Here is a 20,275-nt window from a genome sequence, read left to right as displayed (position 1 = left end):
TTATCTTACGCTATGATTTCACTAGTGGCCAGATTGTAGTTATGGATGACTGTGAAGCCTTCCAGACACGTAGTGAAAGGAAAGATTTCAGTTAGGAAGAAAGGCTCACTGTTGCAATTGCCACGCATAATGTTCAGACACAAAGAGTTGTTTCAAACACTTTCAAATCCATTTACTTTCAAACATGAAGTATGAAAATGAAAATTGAAAAAAAGGCTATTCATTAAATTTTTTCCAAAAACAAAAAATGGGAGTGGTTCTGATTTTCTTGGACACTACTCAGCACCAACCCTCACAGCCGTTGTATTCAGGAAGCTGATCATAGAGCTTGGGTTGATGGGGACAATTGAAAGATGTCTTTAGAGTGGGGAAGTGGACGTAATAGGATTGGAGAATACAATGCAGGGAAATGTGGTGGGAATAATTTGTGGATCGCCGATCGGAAAACGTCCGCTAATTTAAGTGCAGTGCACTGGTACTGGTAAACAGAAACATCACAAGACGCTGGAGTATAAATGCTCTTGTGGAGATATCCCTATTGTCTGTATCGGTCTTGTGTATGTGACATAGATGTGCACATTAAAATATACTCACATCCCAAGTAGGGACAGACACACTTTACATTGTGTTCTTAATGTCTCACAGTGCAGTCTTCAGAGACCCAGTGTACTCAGGATGAACACCATGGATAGCAGCACAGAAGGAAGCCAAGGTAATCTTCGAGTGCTTGTAAATGCTCTAGACAATTAGCCTCCTTGCATTAGACAAACAATTGCCCATAAAAGACAATGATGCCCAAACATTTCTTTATGTTTTATAACATGCTCCACTTGAAGTTAGTGAGCGTTAACATGTTTTGGGAACAATAAGAGGCTGCCTGGATGAATTACAGAATCTTTTTTTTTTTTTCTTTTTTGTTTTTTTGTCATGATGCAAATTGGGAAGGATGGCTCACAGAAAAAGTGAGTCCAAACCTTCTTTTCAAGTGTCAGTCTACTTCCCTTTCATTAGTGTATGTCTCTTGACTATTTGGTACCCTTAATGTAAAGGCAATAGTTTCTTTGTTCACAGATATTGGTTCATACAGCTTTTCTTATCAAAATGCTTTAGTAGTGCTTTGTTCCCTTTGCGAACTGAACTGGTTAGACAATGCTTCAAGGTAGTCTGAGCTTTCACTTAATTCTTGGGAGTTACAAATGTGGTGACTAAGGCAAAAAATATTCTCAGGTAAAATCTAGAGTATGGCCAATTTTTGGAAGGAAAAAAAAAAGACCTGCATTGGGAGTGAAGATGGACTTGAAATATTAAGATTGGATTGCTTTTCATCATGAAATGCTGAAATCAGTCCTTTTTCATTAGGTGAGAGGCTGGGTCAGATCCAATGGGCTACTCATGGCTGGACGACACATCTGCTTTTTGAAATCAAGTAAAGAGATTAGTCGCCACAGAGATTTTGATTTCATGGTAAAGGAGATATAAACCTAATCCTATAGCACCAAAAAAGGGTTGAACAACAAACGTATTTCTGTGTGTTTGTAGCTGTGACTGAATATGCAAATATGTTTCAGTGTTTGTGCGTTCGTGGGAGCATTATCTATGTATGTTCATGTAAAATATATTTATACATTCCTGTGTGTCTCCTCTATCCTCTCACATTGATTATTTAACCCCTGAACTATTCTTGCAGACAGCAACAGTGAAGTTCAGACTGGGTTTGAGTTATACATTTCTTTCACTGCACCACAATATTTGATCCCTGTAAATAAAAAATAGCAATAGGCTAATATTGTTTTTACATTCAGATCAACCTGCATTCACAGGTTTAAATAATCTATTTGTGTTTGAATGAGACCATGTCAATAAATAAAGGATGAAAATATAAAATACCCAAATTTAGAAACTTCAATTATGATATGAGCCAGAATTCAACATATGTCAAAATAGATATGATTTCTTTAAAGAAATTATACTCAGATTGCTTCCCCATAGACTGAGATGACCTCAGGTGCTCGTCGTAAAACCTCTCCCCTGTCAACAATGCCTTCTGCATTGTATACAAAGAGCAAGGTTAGTAGAACAGCTCTATTAGCTGGCTGGAACTTCATCTGACACGCTCAACTCACCGGGAGCTGAGGTTTGCAACTGAAATTAAAACCAATAAAACCAAACAAAAAAAAAGAAAAAAAAAAAAAAGAAAAGAAAAAAAAAGGAAAATAAAACAGCTATGAGGTTTTGGAGGAGGGTGAAACCCTGCGGCCTCACCCTTGAATCTGCAGCTTGGCAGTGGACCAGTTCAGCTTACTCTGATCACCATCGTCAAAAGGACTCGACACAAACTTTTAAAAAACATCAGGACGTCAGTCCTAAAAACACATTCACATATCACACACACTTATCTTGGTTGTCTCCCCCACCTCCTCCTTTGTGATTCTTTCATTTGATACTGAAATATTGAACAGATATTTGGACATTTCTTTTTTTTCTATTCATCGTGACCCTCTCAATTCCCTTCTATCTCTGTCTTCATCCTTTCCTTCTTTCCTCCTCTTTTTCCTTTTAGCCCACCTTTTGTGGGTTGGTAGCACGCACACCCTGCTCGTAAGTGATCCGCTGGCTGATCAGATACTGCGCTGCTTGTGTAGCGGCTGGCGACCCTGTTATGGTAACTTTACGGTTCCGAGTACCAGGAATGAACTCTCCCTTTTTGGAGATCTGGATGCGGGCTCCTGTTAGCTCCTGGTACTCTACGAGCGTTTTCCCTCCTTTCCCCAAAATGGCACCAACCAGATTCTCGGGAACAGCAATCTCAACCACGTCCTTGGCCCCATCCGCCAACTTCTCTGTTGCCAGTAGGGAGGAGGCCATCAGTGGTGATGAAGCATTTAGGTAACCATTGGAAGCCCCTGTAGCAGCTGCTAGAGAACCCAAGGAGAACCCACCAAGGCCTGTAGCAGGGTGGCCAGCACTGCTGGAGGCATCGCTAGCGTAGGAGGCTAGCAGGTTAGCTGCAGCAGCAGCAGCCGGGTTAGCACTGGCTGCTACTGCAGCGAGGACCCCAGAAGCAGCTGCAGGGTTGAGGCCCAAGCCGAGGGTGTTAGTGTTGTAGCCATAGCTGGCCAATGTGTTGAGGGCTGAGGTGATGGCCAACAGATCATTGCCAGAGAAGCTGGACATGGCGGCGGGGAAGGCGCCCATTCCCGTCAAGCCGGCCTGACCCAGAAGGCTGGAGGCAGTGGCGGCTGCTGCGGCTGCATTGGGCAGCACCTCGGCCGTATTGGCGTAGGGGGAGCCAGTGGGGTTGGAGTTGGCCACTGGGCCCGAGACGTTAGAATAGCTGATGTTGAGACAGCTACTGCTCTGAGGGTCCTCCTGGATCTTCTGAACTATGATTTCCACAGCCTTGCGGTTCTGTTCAGGCTCCCCACTGATGGTAACTACTCGTTCCTGCAGGTTGATGCCCTCTGGCTTCTGGGAGAGCTGCACCCAAGCCCCTGACTGCTCCATCACTGCTTTCACTGTGGCTCCGCCTTTGCCAATGATCAGCCCAGCTGTGCTATTGGGCACGATCAATTTGGCCTGTAGAGACATAGAAAGATTGAAGTAGCAATAAAAAGGTAACAAGAGACAGATTTAACAGCATAAATGGTCTACAGAAAGAGGGATATCTCTCACTGAGTCAGAGTACTATACCAGCCCTCGCTTTACTCAGCGATTTGTTAATCCCAGGGGTTTAGGCTGCAGCTGCTACATGGCTCTGTCTAGCTATGAAAGACTGTAGGTAAAAATAACCACATACCCTCACATTTTCCTGACCCTACCAGACTGTGGGTCATGGCCCACAGAACAAATAAGACAGGCAACTGATAAACAAGGTGTCCTGGAAGTGAACTGTTCCTACCGCACGGAGACCACACACCCTCAGACCCACTGACTGTCCAGTATCTCACCTGTTTGACGCGGTCAGGGTTGACAGTGGTCTGTGGCTGCAGTATGCTGACTGGTTCGGGTTTCTGGGCGCTCTGGGGCATCTCACGGACTTTCTCCGCAATGAAGTTGTGAACACCATTGAGGGCTTCGACTGTACCCTGTATCAGACAGACGCGTTCTGTTGTTCCTGTGATGACAGAGGAGGAAGAGGACAAACACAAGTGATCAGTTACTCTAATGCGCTCTGAGTGCATATACTTGACGAGCAGATTTGAGGGATTTGCTCAGGGCTGGTCTAAAATCTACATTTATATTAAGATGTCTTGGCAATGAAAAATGTTCCACGACATTTCACAGAGACCCAATTACTAAGCTATTCCTCGCTCCTTCCATTTACACAATCAACAGAGAAACAGCTGAAAGAAAGAACCGTGCTTGGTTAGTGAGCCACGGGGGTGGGGGCTCATTCCTCTTCAATGATGTAACTCTTTCAGTGCTGTAACGCTGAGCCTGTCCTTGCTGAGCAGCTCTAATAGACCAAATACACACTTGTTCCTCCAAGCTTCTTTCTACACCCACACTGACGACCCAACCAGCATTCCGTTGCCATGGCAAAGGGGCCGAGCCGTGGAAACAGGTGATGCAACAGCGAGTCTTTTATACTTCCTCGCAAGATTTTTAAAACACTCTCCCTTTTGTATCAACCTTCCTGCCTTGTTCTCTTTAACATTTGACTCTTCTTTGGCTGATTTTCCTAAAAGACTTAACAGACTTAAATCTGAATAAGGCAGATAATTTAGTGAGAGGAAAGTGTCACATCTTCCCCATTGATTGGGTAAAATTTGTAAATGGCAAAGACCAACTAATAAGGTGAACTTGTGTCTGAGAAGCGCTGCTCTACTTCATCGCTGGCATTTCCGTTGAATCTCAAATTATAAGATTGGGTGGACACACATCTGCATCTGTGTTCTGGCCATTTATCAGCACTCAGGAAACGCTAGAATGAATTCAGTGAAATTAGTCAAAGTCAGACTGGATTGGCTTTATGCCATTCTCATGTCTAATAATGGATTTAAATAATCAATAGGTCAGTTCAAGCACATCAGGAAAAGACGCAGAAAACTCTAATTGGGCGAAATGGAGTAAAGGGCATCTGACCTGCAACTGACCTTATTTCCTTCAATTCTAGCCATAAAGTGTTAGGTAATACACAAAAAACTTTAAAGGGAAATGTTTTATCATGTCTCTGACTGTCAACTTGTATGACCAAAATAAATCTAAATAAAACTCTTCACGAAAGACAAACAGGCTATAAATGAAGACTCAGCGAGCTTCGGAGAGAAGCACAGTTGGCACCTTTTGGTGCTATTGTGCTGCACCTGCCTGTCGTTCTTGAAGTGACAAAGTGACAGACTGAAGCCAGTGAGTACAGGCACTTGACCCGTGGTGGAGTTGTATGTCAGCACACGCATTTATCATAGAATATTATTACTAGCATTTCAAAGTGATAATAAAATTCAGCATTTTAAGGCAGTGGCTACAGTAGACATTTTCTAATATCTCCCAAATCCAGGGTCAGTTGTTTCAAAATGAATCAGACAAGATAAACAATGGTTATTATTTCCTATTAAGTCTACATACTTTTATTCCCCACCATTTCTATTCATTTTGATTATGCTGGAGAAAATAGTAAAAGGTTATGAATTATTGTATATGAAATGCTCATGTATATTGAGCCACAATATATAAAATATGACTCAAAGTTAGAACCAATATGTGGGAAAAAAATACTCCAAAAAAAGCTGGGACTTTCAGACAGTGATATCACATCAGTCTGACTTACAGGAATTTACTGAGCAACAAAATCTAAACTTGGTCATCTTCAGTGATGCAACATGTCCTCAGAAGGCATAGTGCCCTGAGTATTTTATGCTATTATTCTTCACTTCTTCAGCTTTCATTTCTGGATGAGGAGCTCTCTCTACTTTCCTCGGCACAGAAACATCAAGTCAAACATCTCTGGATTTAGGGCGGTCTCCAAACAGTGACAGTGCACCTCCAGGATCAGTGCGACAGTTTATCCTGAGGCAGAGACCATGACTACAACTTTTGTCACTCATGAGACACCGTGAAGAGGACATGAAACTTTTAATTTTAGATTTTTATTCTCCACCCTTTTCACTTCCTGAATCGCTTGCATCAGCTTTTGCCTTTTGTCTCTCCTTTAAGGGTGATGAATTTCATAATAAAAGCTCAGGGCTTTGAGTTGCAGTAAGAGTTAGCTCTTGTCGGCTGCAGGGGAGAGAAAATGTGTCAGTGCCCCAGAGAGCGCACGCTCCCCAAGAGACCAATGACTCTCAGGTCTGCTTTATTGATCCTGAAGTAAGAAAGTTTCGACACTTACGTCTCGTTTCTTAAGCTTTTCTGTGATTAGAATCTGCCTCTGCCTCAGCTTGGCCAAATCCTTTGCCTCGTGTGTTCACACTGTTAGCATGCCACACATAAAGTATCACCCAGAAATTTCTGTCATCACATCAGCAGATCTCTAAAGTAATTATTCACACCACAAATGGAGCTAGATTGTTTTGCTGGAATTCCCTCTGCTGAATATATTCATCATGTCACGTTGTTGCCATATGGCACGCTTTCCAAAATGTAAACAATGATTTTAAATCAGTGTTTATTTAAATGTAGGGATCTTTTGTCGCACATCGTGTTTATCCAGTCAGTCAGTCAGTCTCTTGTACAGCTTTTACATTATATCACATCCTGACCAGAAATTCCCAGCAGTCACTGTTGCTGTATTTTGACTGCAAGACTGTAAACACACTTATCATAGATTTTTTTTTAGTGCAGAGAAATAAGCCATTAAATTACAGACTGGTGTGGTTCGTGTACCTGGCTCTAATAAGCTTTAACGCAGACCAGTAATGCTTCTTAACAGTAAACTATAAATGAAGGAACGTGTGGGAGAGTTTCAGAGCAGGGCTTTGATCAGAGCTTAAAAACGCAGCTGTTTGAAGTTACCTGTAATCTTTGGTCATTTTAAGGCTGGATGATTGAACTTTTCTTATTGACAACAAACATCATGGAAAGACCAAAACCAAAAAAACATTAATCAACTGCCTAAGACCTCAGTCCCCTGCCTGTCTGTGGCCCTCAGCGTCAAACCCATTGGTTCCTTCTGAAGACATAAGTCTTTGAAAACAGGTCACAAATACATTACACACATCACATATCTAATATCCCAATATATCCCCCAAAAATATCACAAAACAGGTGGCCACTTGGTTTTTAGCAAAACTCACTCAAACGTGCTGAAATACTGCATTTTCTGGTGACTATTTTTTATTAATAAAATTTGGTACTGCAGCGAGTGTTTACAGCAGCAGGTCTGCATTGATGTTCCCAATGTGGGATTGACTCAAAATAAATTACAGTGCCCATGTTCATGGTAATGAAGGAACATGTCACCTAGTGCAACAGTGTGACTCACTGACGTGTTTTTAATAGTTTTTAGACAACAATGGAGCTCCATGACTCAGAGGAATAAGATATATCAGGATCCGGACACATACACAGTACCTGTTAGGAGGGTCCATTCACTGTTGGTTTGGGCCTATTCATTTCTTGACAGATAGAAAAATACAGACTATCACCCGACTTTTTAACTCTTTAACAAATATCTTCAATATCACAAGGGAAGTACATATGAGAAATAAAAATCAAATATCCTACATCAAATGGTATACAAACATGAAAGCTGTGATGATTTGACTTAAGCAAGATGTGAAATAGAAAACAACAGGTCATGTGACAGTTGACCAGCTGAATGTGAGGATGCCTTGGCATATGGTGATGAGACTATGACATCATTTCAGCAACTTCTGCTCCATATTGATTCTAACCGGGACAACATTTGCAGTGTGGTGATGATGCACACCATGTACCATGCTGCAATGCACAACATAAATGGAGGAGCTACACAAAAACACTATAATACAAAATAATACAAATAGTTGGAGGGTGGTGTAAAGACTCCAGGAATAATTTGTGACACAAACCAAAAAAGAAACAAATGAAATAATTGTTATAGTCGATTATACTGAACTTCTGTACTGTGACATTGACTGTAATGATCTGAAGTCACAGTTATTGATGCCAAGTGGTGTATTTCTTGTATAATTCACTCACTGAAAATAATGCAGTCAACATTAGTTATAGAGTATACCTGCCAGAGTATAACTTACTAGTACATAGTATGGAATTGCAACAAAGCTTGCAGCAATTAAAAGCCACACATGGATTTTGCATGTGAACATGCAAAATGTGAATTAATTTGCTGTGTGCTAGTGTACTGCTAGCATTACTCAGCTGACATGGATTACATAGTGAGTCAGAACAGGGACTCAGTTTAATTAGCAGGCGAGAGAAACACAAAAAGTTCATCTCAATCTACTGACTGCTGATAACTAGTCCCATGTTGAGACTGTTGAGCCCATAGGTCGCCTCTGCAGCAGCTTATTAAGACCCATAGTTGACAGTAGGAGCACAGGACTGTACCTCACTTGTTGCATTGTCTCTGTGAGCTCTGAACGTTATGCTTTAAATCTAACAGCATGTTCCTATCCATTTGAAGTTTTTTTTTTATTTTACCCTATAAGATTCCTGAAGATGAATTAAAAAAGTGTCAGCATAAAGGAATTAAATCACTATGTTTGCAGATTGCTAATAATTGAATGTAGGCTGTCATTTCCACAGCTGAGGGCACTAAAAGTGGTTAGCCTAGCTGCTAATGGTAACTAGCACAGATAGTATGGGAACAGCTTGATTGTTTAAAGCAGCTTATCCCTGAAATTTATTGCATTTCCATGGACATGCAGCGACTTGAAAGAGACAGATTTAAAACACAATGGTCACTTTGTGGGGTCAAGCTCCAAAAACACTGGACAGCATCTCTGATTAGATCCTCTCTCTGCCTGCTGAATCCCCACATCTTTCAAACTTCACTCCTCCAGTTTTATGACACAGGCCTTCTGTTAAAAATCTGGAGTGTCCGAGCCAATAAAACACTGATAACATCATCGTAGTTATTTTGTCAGACTTTGAAAGCTCCCTCTGCAGCCACTGAAGACATTATTCAACTTTATGTATAAAATTAACGGCGTGCCCCATTAAGTAAGTGACCTTTCCCAATCAGAAAAATTGCAGCAGTTGTTTGGTTGTTGTGTTTGCAGATGCTCTCTCGGTCTCTAGGTTAGCACACTACGGTGCAACAGCTGTTCCTGGTTGAAGCTGAGAAGAGTCACCAGGAAGGGCTGTTGTTCACCAGAGACACAGACATGGATCTGCAGAAAGAAAAGCCTGCACTTTCCATTAGTTTGAAATCCCCACCCATGACATCATCCGAGACAGAAGTGATACTGTCCTATAGGGAGCATGAATGAGTGAGTGCATACTGCATATGAAGATACAGTTGAAAAAGGGCAAAGCGCTCCTTTGCTGTAGTTTCTTTGTCTGCTCTTATTTGAAAGAAACTCTTTTTGAAAGAAATACCTCAAATCCATGGATTAGTGGTGTTTTCCAGTGTTAGGTCACACATTGTGATTGATATTTTAATGATCGGATAATGGAAAACATACTCCCAGTGTTTCTATGACATCACAACAGCCTCATGTGTTCGTGCTGTACAAAGTAACTCAATACATGTACTTGGCCGGACGCCAGACGCACAAAGCAAAGGGACTGAAGTTTGGTTTCTAAGTTTATGTTCCAATCGTGAACTCCCACGGCTCTCTCTCTTTGCAGCTGCTTAAATATGCGGATGTGTGTAAGTAGGTGTGAGTAGGTGTGTGTGTATGCGCTGAATGCACAGTACTAGCGGGTGAATGCGTAGCATGCTGCATTTACGAAGGCCCGAATTATTCGGCCATGCAACAGTTCAGATGGGTTCGAACTAAATAATAAACACAAAAAAATGTCAGCGCCCATGTGTTGAAAGGAAAGCATGCAAAAAAAAAAGAAAATTTTAAGAGAAGTGTGATGTAATCCAATCTGGCCTGAACTTTCCCAACTACCAGGAACCAAATCTGAGAGAAACAGTGAGTGGGGAGGAGGAAAGAGGAAACTTGGCGTGTGTTGGAGCAGCTTGAGTACAGCTGGGAGAGGGGTCATGTCCACAGAGAGAGATTGAAACAGGCTATTTCTGGGCCTGCCCCCCTGTCCCCTCGCTCACATACAATCATGCATCATCCACACCCTTCACTATCTCCGCTCATCCATCTCAGTCTGCCACAGCAGGGCCCAGTTGTACAGTTCCCATCAAGACTTCTGAATTCATGGTTTCATGTCTTACACTGACGGATGGGAGATGTGAGGTGGGTGGGAGTCTCAGACTGAGCCATCAAAGGGAGGATTGCAGAAGAAAATGGCTGCATCGGTTGTTGTCCCTTGATTTCTCTAGCGTGCGATTGTGCTGTAGTTGGAGTGTGCTCAGGCTGCCGCAGGATGAGAGATGGGGGCGTGAACTGTGTGTCATGGTATTAGCATGCTATATTAGCCCAAATCACACCTGATTCAACACTTAAGGTTGGTAAAACCGAAGCCGTAGCTGATAAGCATGACATGTTGAATTGCTTGCCTCGAAAATTCGGGACTGAATTTTTTTTATTGCTATATATATATATGTTACTGTTACAAACTTCATCAAGTTTTTTAAAGCCTCTGCTGACTTCTCGGAGAGAGGCACTCTCAGCCATTGTGCAGTGTACAGTAGCAGTTTCATTTTACTTGTGTGGGCCAGAACAACCACCCAATCAAATCCTTGCCAGCACCCTCTCCCTGAACTCCTCTTCTCACTCATCACGATAATGAGTAGGGGGATGGGCAGAGCAGGTGGTGGCCTATGAACACATCCACAATCCAAAGAGAGAAATAAAGATACATATCACTCCCTTCATTTGTGCCTATGCCAGTGAAGTAGCCATAATTCATTCCCTAAAACATAGCTGGCCTTGTGCGTGGAGAATTTCGAGCAATGCCCTTTGAACAGGCGTCCTTTCATCATGGTTAAAACAAACATGGCGGATGAGAAAGTACAGGAAAAATATTTGCTAGCACATCCTTCTTCTCCTCTCTCCCAGTGCTCAGTAGTTCTTTGTCACGGTTTGATCAGTCTAATATGTCACATGTAACTCCTGACTTAACAGGTCAAAATCAAACATGAAGTGTATCTTTCCTGTTTGTAGGGTAACATTATGTTTTCTACGTGAAAATAAACTAAGGCCTCTTTTTCAGCAGATAGTACAGAGGTGACAGGACACATCCCATAATCAGAACAATTGGGGAACAATCTTCTTCTGTATTTCCTGTTTTATAGAGGAAGCTGTTCAAAGTGGGACTGAATGAACCCTGTAATTTGAAAACATCTGTAGTATTTCTCACATGCAGATTTTGTGCTACTCGTGTTTCACAGGTCATGTGCACTGCTACCTGTTTCCTATATGAAGAGGTAATAATATATTCTAAATATGTAGACAGTAAAAGCTATACTACTACTACACAGGGATTATTTGCTTGCATGAGTTATCACAGAAAACATCTGGACCTAATAAGCAGCGAGACGCTCAGCACCTGTTATTTTTCACCAGGCTGAAGAATCCTCTGAGGCATGAAGGACAAACACCCAGACTCCTCTACGACTCAGGTATTTGTGTTTGGAGGATAAGATGGTTCAGCTTTGACCTCCATGCGACAGGGGTCACCGAGCTGCACCAGCATCCTTCTCCTGTTGCCATTTTTGAGTGAGACTCTCCAGAACAATTAATGCTTCCGAAGTACGGAACGTGTCCTCTGCGTCACAGAATTTGCACTCGTATATGGTGGGAATAAAATGGCAGCCCTCCGCAAGTCTTCAGACTTCACTTCAGTAAAAGTGAGACAGTTTCTGTATTTCACTGACATGGAGCCATGAACACTTAAAAAAAAAAAAGGAAACCTGTTCTGACGGGTGCAACCTGCCAGCCGAGCAACTTGAAACTTGCAAACTGAAACTGAAATTTCCTGCAGAATCGAATGCATCGTCTGACAGCAGTAATATCTACATGCATGTTTAGTCCCTCAAGGACGTGAGGATAATCAAGTTCAAAGTGTTTATGATTGGTGTGTGATTAAAATGTAATGTAATTATTCATGGCTAAGTCAAATGACGAGGAAAATATCAGATGCCGTCTTGCACCAAACCATCACTCCTTCAGCTAGGTGACGAGTCAGACTCCTCCTCTCACATATGTACATACATATACACATAAGCATTTATGCTCATCAGTTTTAATTATTGAGTGTTCATTCTTACCTGGGTAGAAGTCTTTGGATTTAGACAGCTTAATGGTGGCACCCGTCTCTTTCTGCAGTTGTACGATGGTCTGGCCGCCCTTGCCAATTATAGAGCCGGCTGCATAGCTGGGGATCAGCACCTTCAGGAAGTACTCACCCTCCTCTGGGGGACAGACACACAAAGTGGGAAAGGGTCACATCTCGTAAAGTAGCTCTGCACATCATCATATACACCATACTGGAGCCCAACCCCTGAAACCCCTGAACAAGCAAAATCTCACAATGGGGACACACAGCTTTGACATACATGGGGGAAACGCGTTAACATAATCATGTGTCTGTGTTCCTCTGGTGAAGGGAAGTTATCTGGAAGGAGATTTGTGCCCTTTGAGTTCTATGTCGTTTTCAGCGCCTTCACGTTTTATTGGAGATTGGTGACATGTTCTGTGTCCTGTCCCAGATTTCTTGTAGAGTAAATGATGACCTCCTTTCCAGTTTGCAGAGGTCTAATTTTAACTGTTTTCAAGGAGTTTTAGCAACCTCTGACTGAATACAAAGCCAGGTCCAGTTCACACATGAATAAAAGGAATATAGAATTAAGAGTTCAGTCTGAATGTGAAATGTATGCTATATTTTCTGAGAAACAAAGTTACACACTGAGGACTAAATGCAAACACATGAAATCATTATCCATGCAGTTCATGAATGCCAATACAAAGTGATCCTTCGTAATTAACAGTCGTGAGAAGAACATATGGGAACCAATCCCACAGATTTGTTCATAGGGTATGCTGCCAAGATGGTCTAAATCTCCTCCATTTTGGAGGGGGCTTCAGTGGCTTACAGTGGCTTGCAGAAGTCAGTGATTGACAGCACATCAGTTTGAAGAATTTGCAGCCGAGCATGTTCCTCTCCTTCAGGAGGGAAAGTTCCTTTTCCTACAGTTCCAATTAAGAATTAATCAGCACCAAAGTGGGTGAAGTAGCTGTCCAAGAAAACCCTGATCACACTGAGTGCACTAATCTAGTAAAAAGCAATCAACCACATATTGAGCTTAGACCCAAATATAATCAAAGAACCTGCCAACAAGACATCAAAAATATTACAGGCATAGATGTGGAGTAGACGTGATTCCCTGATGAATTCCAAATATTGTATCGGTGACGTCATGGCACACACTTGGTACAGGTGCGTACTTACTATACTAAAGCACTGATACAAATAAGCTCCTCTGCATGCTGATTGCGATGCAATGACGTCATGTTTGATCCATTTCAGCTGCTTCGAGGGTGACGTCACTGGAGCAGGCAGAGATGTAAAAAGGCACAGTCCACCTTTGTATGACAAGATTTCTAATACGCTTCCAAGTGTAGAATGATCCAGATTTTTGATTGCGGATGCCAAAGCCACAGGGCCTGTCACCATGTCGCTGCATGCTATGTGTTGTGGAGGGTATCGAATGTTGGGGGGTTTTACCGGTGTTGGTGGGGAGGAGAGACGGATGGACGGACGGAGGCTGACCACCCTGCGCTGAAACCAACCTGTTGCCTCAGTAATGCACTCATTAGATTGAGATGTGAATGAACATGGCACTGTGACATCAAGGAATTTCACAGCCCACAAGTTAGCCCTTCTCCATATTACATTAATATGCCCCTCATGTTCCATTCAGACACAGGCTTGTTTTCGTGCACATCACCCATAACCAATGGCTCTGACAAACATACACACAGTGACATGAATGTTAGTGGAATTTCACTTTTGATTTAGAGTAATTAGCCATGGATGTGGAGATAATCCCAAATCCCAGAACGTATCATACCCACATTACGTGAAAGCACAGAATTTACTCCACCATCGAAAGCTAGTATGTCTGTCAGGTGCTGGTCAATATGTCATTTTTCTGTGAACATCCTAACAAAAGAAATAAGAGATAAACCTTCACGTAGACATCACATAAGCGGCTCTAATCATCTCTGGCCATTGTCTGGTCTTTGGATTTTCATGCTATATTGCTGGCAGCTCTCCGCTTTTCTCACAACGAATAACAATAAAATGACCTTGGTGAAAAAATAAAGATCATGCATGACTGACACGGTCGCCGTAAAGCTTTTGAGCCCTCCCTACTATCACAAGATATCTGTTGCCGTAGCCACACAAACGATTTCATTTGAATGATGCTGATTGCAGGATCCAAACATCCAAAGACCTGTTGTTGACAGACAAGCCCAAACCCACTGCGTAACTTTCTGCTCATCTTCAACCAGAGTAAACCCAGCAGGGGAGGAAGCCACTAAGATTCCCTCCATCGTCCTCGCAGCCGTTTGCTGTCATTACTCAATAATTAATTCTGTCCTAGTGTCTGAGATCACAGTAACAGGTTTTAATGGTGTCATGTGGTAGAGTAAACATGGCAATCTGTTGCTGCAATCCGCCAGGGAATGGGAGCAGTGGGGCACATTGAGAAGCTGAGCCAGTGGGGTGTTAGTTCAAACCCCTGCTTCCAATACTGGAAGGATGGCTTGGAGGAGAGACACAGACGCTGAGCCAAATGTGTTTAGTTAAGTCACTCAAGGGGGGTGGGTCAGGAGGAAATGCCTTGTGACCGTCCTCCCTCCTTCTCACTACCCTTCCAAGTACCCATTCTGCATTTCAATGGACTAACCTGCTGCTGACAGGCAGCAAGGACGATGGAAGAAAAATGAGCAATAATGGACAAATGAGATTTAGGTGTATGAAATTGCACGTAGTCTAGCATGATGGATAAATTCAACAAGTCAGACAAAAAGAGTTTGAGGCTTACCCATTCTGAGATCTGCTGCTTCTCAAGTCCTCTGTCAGATCGCCATCAATGCCGGGACACAATCTCTAAAGGGGATCTTAACATTAGCCTAGGCATAGGTGCAATGGTAGTGTTGAGGAATGCGGCCAGTCGACCTTTTTCACCGAGGTTTAATTCATCAGTGGGTGCAGAAAAAGAGATTTCACCGCAGCATCCGAGCCATGCCTGCAGCTGGCCAGAGCCTCAATTGTCTGAGAAAATGCTAATGCAGGCTCTCAGTGTTTTCAGTGAAAGACGGCACGCATTGTTCAAGCCTGCATCGGTTTGAAGGGGGGGGTCTTCCCTGCCGCATCACCCTTTTCACTGCTCTCATCCATATTCATCGAGTGGCCTGTCCGTCTGCAGCAGCACGCAGGACTGACACCTCTCTCGGCCAATGGGTAGCCTCCTCCCTCCAGCACGTCATGTCCCCACCTCCCGATGCCGGTCCCAAAAAATTGAATTTTCTCCCCTACTCCGCCTCTTTTGACGCAGCACTATAAAGTATGGCAGTCCATTCACTCACTTTTTTTAGTGGAAAGTGACAAAGGTGAAGTGGCTGAGTGAGCGGGATTCAGCGGTGAATGGGGAAGCATGTAGAGTGACCTTCAACAGTGGCTGAAGAGGTGTATGGATAACATAAGCAGATGATGAAGGAGGTGGAGGAGGAGTGATCTGAGACAGCGTGCCTTACGCCACCCACCCTCGTTTCCTCCTTTCCCCCACCCCCAATCCCTTAGACGGCCATGTTTGAGAGGGCGGAGGGGCTCATCAACCATTGCAAATGGCAGTGCCGCAGAATGGTGGAGGGGGGTGATGAAGCCAATCACTACGCCTATAAATCTTACACCGAGAGGTATCTTAAGTGACTGAGCGTGTGTAAAAACTGCAATGTGCATGTGTGTCAGTATCTGTGCGTGGACACGGGGTGGGGGGGGGGGGGGGTTCAACTTCATTTAATAGTGCCTTCCAGGGAACCTGTAAAAAATTAACTCCTTTTTTTCCTGGCTGCTGATTACTTTCATCCACAAATCAAACCGTGGCCCATTTTGTTTTGGAACGAATGCCTTCCAGAAAATTCTACCAGTCTCATTCACTGAGAGATGCTCTAGTATATAGACACAGCCTCCCTGTAGACTCCACTCCCTCTCACGGTCTATCTATCTCTCCTTTTCTCTCCATTCGTCTCATTCTCTCTTTCACTGCCACCTGGCAAATTCACAGTCCGCTCACGTCACATCACTCTGCAAGGGCACCTGTGTCCTTCCCACCAAAAATTAAAAAAAAAAAAAAAAAAAAATACAGCTCACATTCCTGTGCCAACCTTTCCATTAGCAACATTACGAGATCATACCTAATCCCTCAGCCACACAACCTTTTGGAAGGCGCGTGCTTGCCAGCAACATGGGCTCAGAGTATGGGTAATTAGAAAGAGAAATGAATGAAAGATGCTCATTCCGAGGAGAGAGGGGCAATGCTGATAAAAGAGGAGTAATTTCCCTCATTCAGTGTCCACAGCTCTTAATGCACAATGAGGGGCTCAGCTTTGAAAGAGCACGGGCTTTCTTCTCTTTGTTGTAACTGCCAGTCATGTTAATGATCAGTTCGGTAGGAATAACATGATCAATATCAGACGTAGTCAAGGGGTTGGCTACAGATTATCAGGCAGTCTACCACTATTGCCAGACAGGCTGTGGGTTTGCAGCATTACACATAATGCATGTAGATAACATGAAACGGGAGGTGAAGCTCAAACACATTACGTAAAGCACTGGCTGACAAGATATTAATGAAACATCTGTTTTGTGTAGGAGTCAATACAAATGATCCAAATGTGCATTTCATGTGAACATTAACAGGGAGCCTTGTTCCCGAGCTCAGCAGGACCGTGGGTCGACTGAGCCTCAGAGATCTACCCTTTCAGAGACTTATCAGGATGACAAGTAGATTGGCTGCAGTTCCACCTCTGTAAATCTTATTTTGGTGAGCCACTGCACATGCTACTGCTTTTCAGACAATGCTAAGCTAACTCGTAAAATAGAAATAAATTATATTAGGATTATTTTAAAATAAAATGCCTTAAATACATTTACAGTCATTTTGGAGAACAACATAGGGTCTGTATGTATAGATGCTGCTTTGCTCAGCTGTCAAAGTCAAACTATGCATTACATATAATGTACATGTGGGAAAAACACATTTTAATAGCTGCATAAACCAGTAGTTCTCAAACCAGTTTAGCAAGCACTGGTTACCATGGACTTTGTGCTATGTATTGCATTACAGATCACTACAAATTCTACCAAGATCCTACAAAACTATTCATGCTTTTATATGTTAATTTCAATCAAATTCCGACTATTAACATTGATTTTAAAATCTCATTCTGAGTGACTGCAGTGGCAAAAAGTATATTGCATGTTTTTATTTGCAGTGTGAATTAAACCACCTTCTTTCTAAAAATGTACAGAGCAGGAGCAGATCTTGATGCCGACAAATGGGATCTGCTCATCGTTTTTGTTTATTTTATTAAGTGATCCGTGATTATGACACCTGAAAAACCTTTGCCTCTTCAGAGTTACTGCTGTCTTTAAATATTGTTTTTTTTCCCCATCACCACACTGTTAATTGTGTAGCTCCACATTCTACACTGAGAGTCTGTGAGACAGAGATGTCTTAAAAGAAGACGGAGTGAGGCTGAGAAAACAGTGTGTGATAACATAATAGAAATGACAGCAGTAATAGTGGGAGCTGTCTGTGTGAACCATGCATTTGTAGCATCTATTAAGATTTTCCAAATGCAATTTCACACCACCTAGCCATTCATTTCACCTTGGTATTGAATGGGAAGAACACCATGTGACTTTTCTGTTCTACAGAGGTTTTAAGAGCGCTAATGGAGGACATATGGAGGCTGAATCTGCTCTAAAACACTGTCTGTTGGTACAAGGCTCCTTATGTGCTTTGCTGTAATAACAATTCAGAGGTGCAGTGAGGTGCAGCAAAGATGCACTCGCACTGGTAGGAAAAGGATACGAGGCTGCTGTTATTGAATGGTGAGGTGTCTGGGACACAAAGACAGACACATTTCAGTAACATATGGTGAAGAAACTGCCTGCTCTCTGTGGACTTCTAATTAACATTAAAATGATTGAATAAGTGGTCCCTGCGAGCTGTGCAGACCATAACAATCACGAGCTGAAATAAGACGTACAGTAACAGGCATACTGAATCAGCCGTCATCCTCACTGCTGCACTCCGACATCTTACTGATGACTAATAAAGCACACACCTCATTGTTGAGTCTTTATTGGCCACCACCATTTCTCCTCCACAAACAGAAATCAGGGTCAGTTTGCCAAAATGGTGCTGCAGTGCTTCTGTGGTCTTTTCCTTCCACCAAGTAGTTCTCACTGTTCTCACTATTTGCTGATATTCTGTGAAGTGCCTGTAGTTTCCAGTCTGTTTACATCCTTTCATTTAAATGTATGTTTTAAATTTTCATGCAGGGTGAGATGAACCCAGCCACGTTCTCCCCCAGAAAAATCCTAATCTGGCAGCAGCTACACCACCCAGCTCTGCCTGTTGAGCACCTACATGTTTTTAATTAGCATTCCAGTATTTCATAATCATAATGACACCATCATACAGTGTGCTCACAGTGGAGACTTTCTAAAAGCTGGCATGGCAAACATCATGATGGGCTTACAAAAATACCAAACAGATGCAGAGATCTGGCTTACACCTCAGCCTATAAATAACTTCTGATAGGAATCTAGGTTGCAAGTGGGGATGAGTGTGGACACTGCTAGTTGTTCAGGGTTGTGTGATTTTCACCTGTTGGTTTTTCTGCTTAGCTCACCTCAAAGTTTGTACTTAAAATGCACACTCAGCTCCTCAGCTCATCTTTAATTTAACCAATCAGCCTAATTTCAGCCCTGAAGCGGAAGGAGAATCCCACTGAAGTCTCCCAGATCACTGACACTAAATCTACAAAGTCCATCATACATCTGTTTTTAGTCCATTTCTTGTCAGTGCTCGCAAATCAACACTGAAATCTCCAGAATCAAAGGGTAGTTCCCTTTCAGGCTTAACAGCCACTGTCCATCTTGTATTCAGGCTTTTAAGATATCATAAAACTAAGATCTACTATTTTTAGTGCGAGACATATTTGTACTGGGCTTTAAATTAAAGTGGTTCCCAAACTATAGGATCCAGCAGTCACATGTTTAACTTCAATACTGATGACTGCACAAGATATCAACACTTGTGGCCTTTTGTTCTGCACAAGGAAGCATCAGGGAATCCCTGTCTGAGAGGACAACCACATCCCACAACCACAGAGGGTTGTCGTGAACACCTCTTCTTTGTAATATCAAATCATCTACACACAAATCATCACTTTCCCACTGACTGAGAGACTTTACAGCAAAAAAAAAAAAAAAGTCCAGATGTGGAGCAATGAGGTGACTGGGTTCACATTCAAAGCTGACCTGATCTGAGGAGGTCACTCACCCAGTCGGGCTGCCTGCTCTCCCTGCTGGGATATGCAGCGTGTGAAGTAACAGCCACAAACACAGTCAGTGTTTCAAATTGCCAAGTGCACAGGTGCTGCGTGTTACAGCCTGATACGAGGCCCTGATCTGCGTCTATGCTGCATGTGGTTTCTTTGCAGACAGTCGGGGTGATACTGAAGGCAGCGTTTTGCTGTTACACCTCCACCAGTGCATGCAAAGGCTTGTACAACAACACATTTGACTTCATTCGGAGGAGACACGGTGGATGAGACGGGGCTTGTTGTGTATCTCTCTTACCTCCAGTGTTGGTTCGCTTGGTACAGCCGGCCTCCTCCGTCGGAGTTTCCAGCGGTCGTTTGCGGGAGTCCGGGCTATCAGCCTCCATATGGGGCTGCTGCAGGCTGTGGAGGTTAGGATTTGAGTATATCCCGTTATGGTCCATGGCTGCTCCGCCACCACCGGCCATCATCATCTTTTTTCCCCCCACGGAGCTGTAGATAAATTTGCGCTATTCCCCCTCACACACACTCGCGCGCGCACACACACACTCACACACACAGCGCCCTCACCACCACATAGCCCGATAACGCGCACCGCGATGTGAACGACAAGTTTTGGGGGCTCGAGACGATCTCAGAAGGATCAAAATGTTAGACAACACTGGGCTCGGGGTCTC

At 43.0% G+C, this 20,275-nt stretch overlaps 1 protein-coding gene across 2 annotated transcripts; it reads right to left on the bottom strand.

The window, feature by feature from the left end:
- Positions 1 to 2,556: 2,556 nt before the first annotated feature.
- On the bottom strand, positions 2,557 to 19,999 carry LOC121190885 (RNA-binding protein Nova-1-like). Of its 2 annotated transcripts, none has more exons than XM_041051910.1 (4): positions 19,897 to 19,999; positions 12,281 to 12,424; positions 3,870 to 4,114; positions 2,557 to 3,576 (listed from the first exon to the last, which is right to left on the bottom strand). In XM_041051910.1, the coding sequence occupies exons 1-4, from the start codon at positions 19,982 to 19,984 to the stop codon at positions 2,557 to 2,559; spliced, it is 1,497 nt and encodes a 498-aa protein (XP_040907844.1). In that variant the 5' UTR covers positions 19,985 to 19,999. The 2 variants fall into 2 exon arrangements, with proteins under 2 accessions (XP_040907844.1, XP_040907845.1); XM_041051911.1 differs by having other exon boundaries at positions 3,948 to 4,114.
- Between the last annotated feature and the right edge of the window lie 276 nt (positions 20,000 to 20,275).

Source organism: Toxotes jaculatrix, chromosome 12 (assembly GCF_017976425.1).
Source record: "Toxotes jaculatrix isolate fToxJac2 chromosome 12, fToxJac2.pri, whole genome shotgun sequence".
NCBI lineage: Eukaryota > Metazoa > Chordata > Actinopteri > Toxotidae > Toxotes > Toxotes jaculatrix.
The sequence above is the reverse complement of the archived record's forward strand: the minus strand, read 5'-3'. Positions and strand labels throughout refer to the sequence as shown.

Coding starts and splice junctions, on each gene's coding strand:
- LOC121190885 (XM_041051910.1), bottom strand. CDS start 19,984: ATGGAGGCTGATAGCCCGGACTCCCGCAAACGACCGCTGGAAACTCCG. Junction 12,425..19,896: donor CAAGCGAACCAACACTGGAG/GTAAGAGAGATA, acceptor TCTGTCCCCCAG/AGGAGGGTGAGTACTTCCTG. Junction 3,577..3,869: donor GTTCACTTCCAGGACACCTT/GTTTATCAGTTG, acceptor ATGTCTCTACAG/GCCAAATTGATCGTGCCCAA.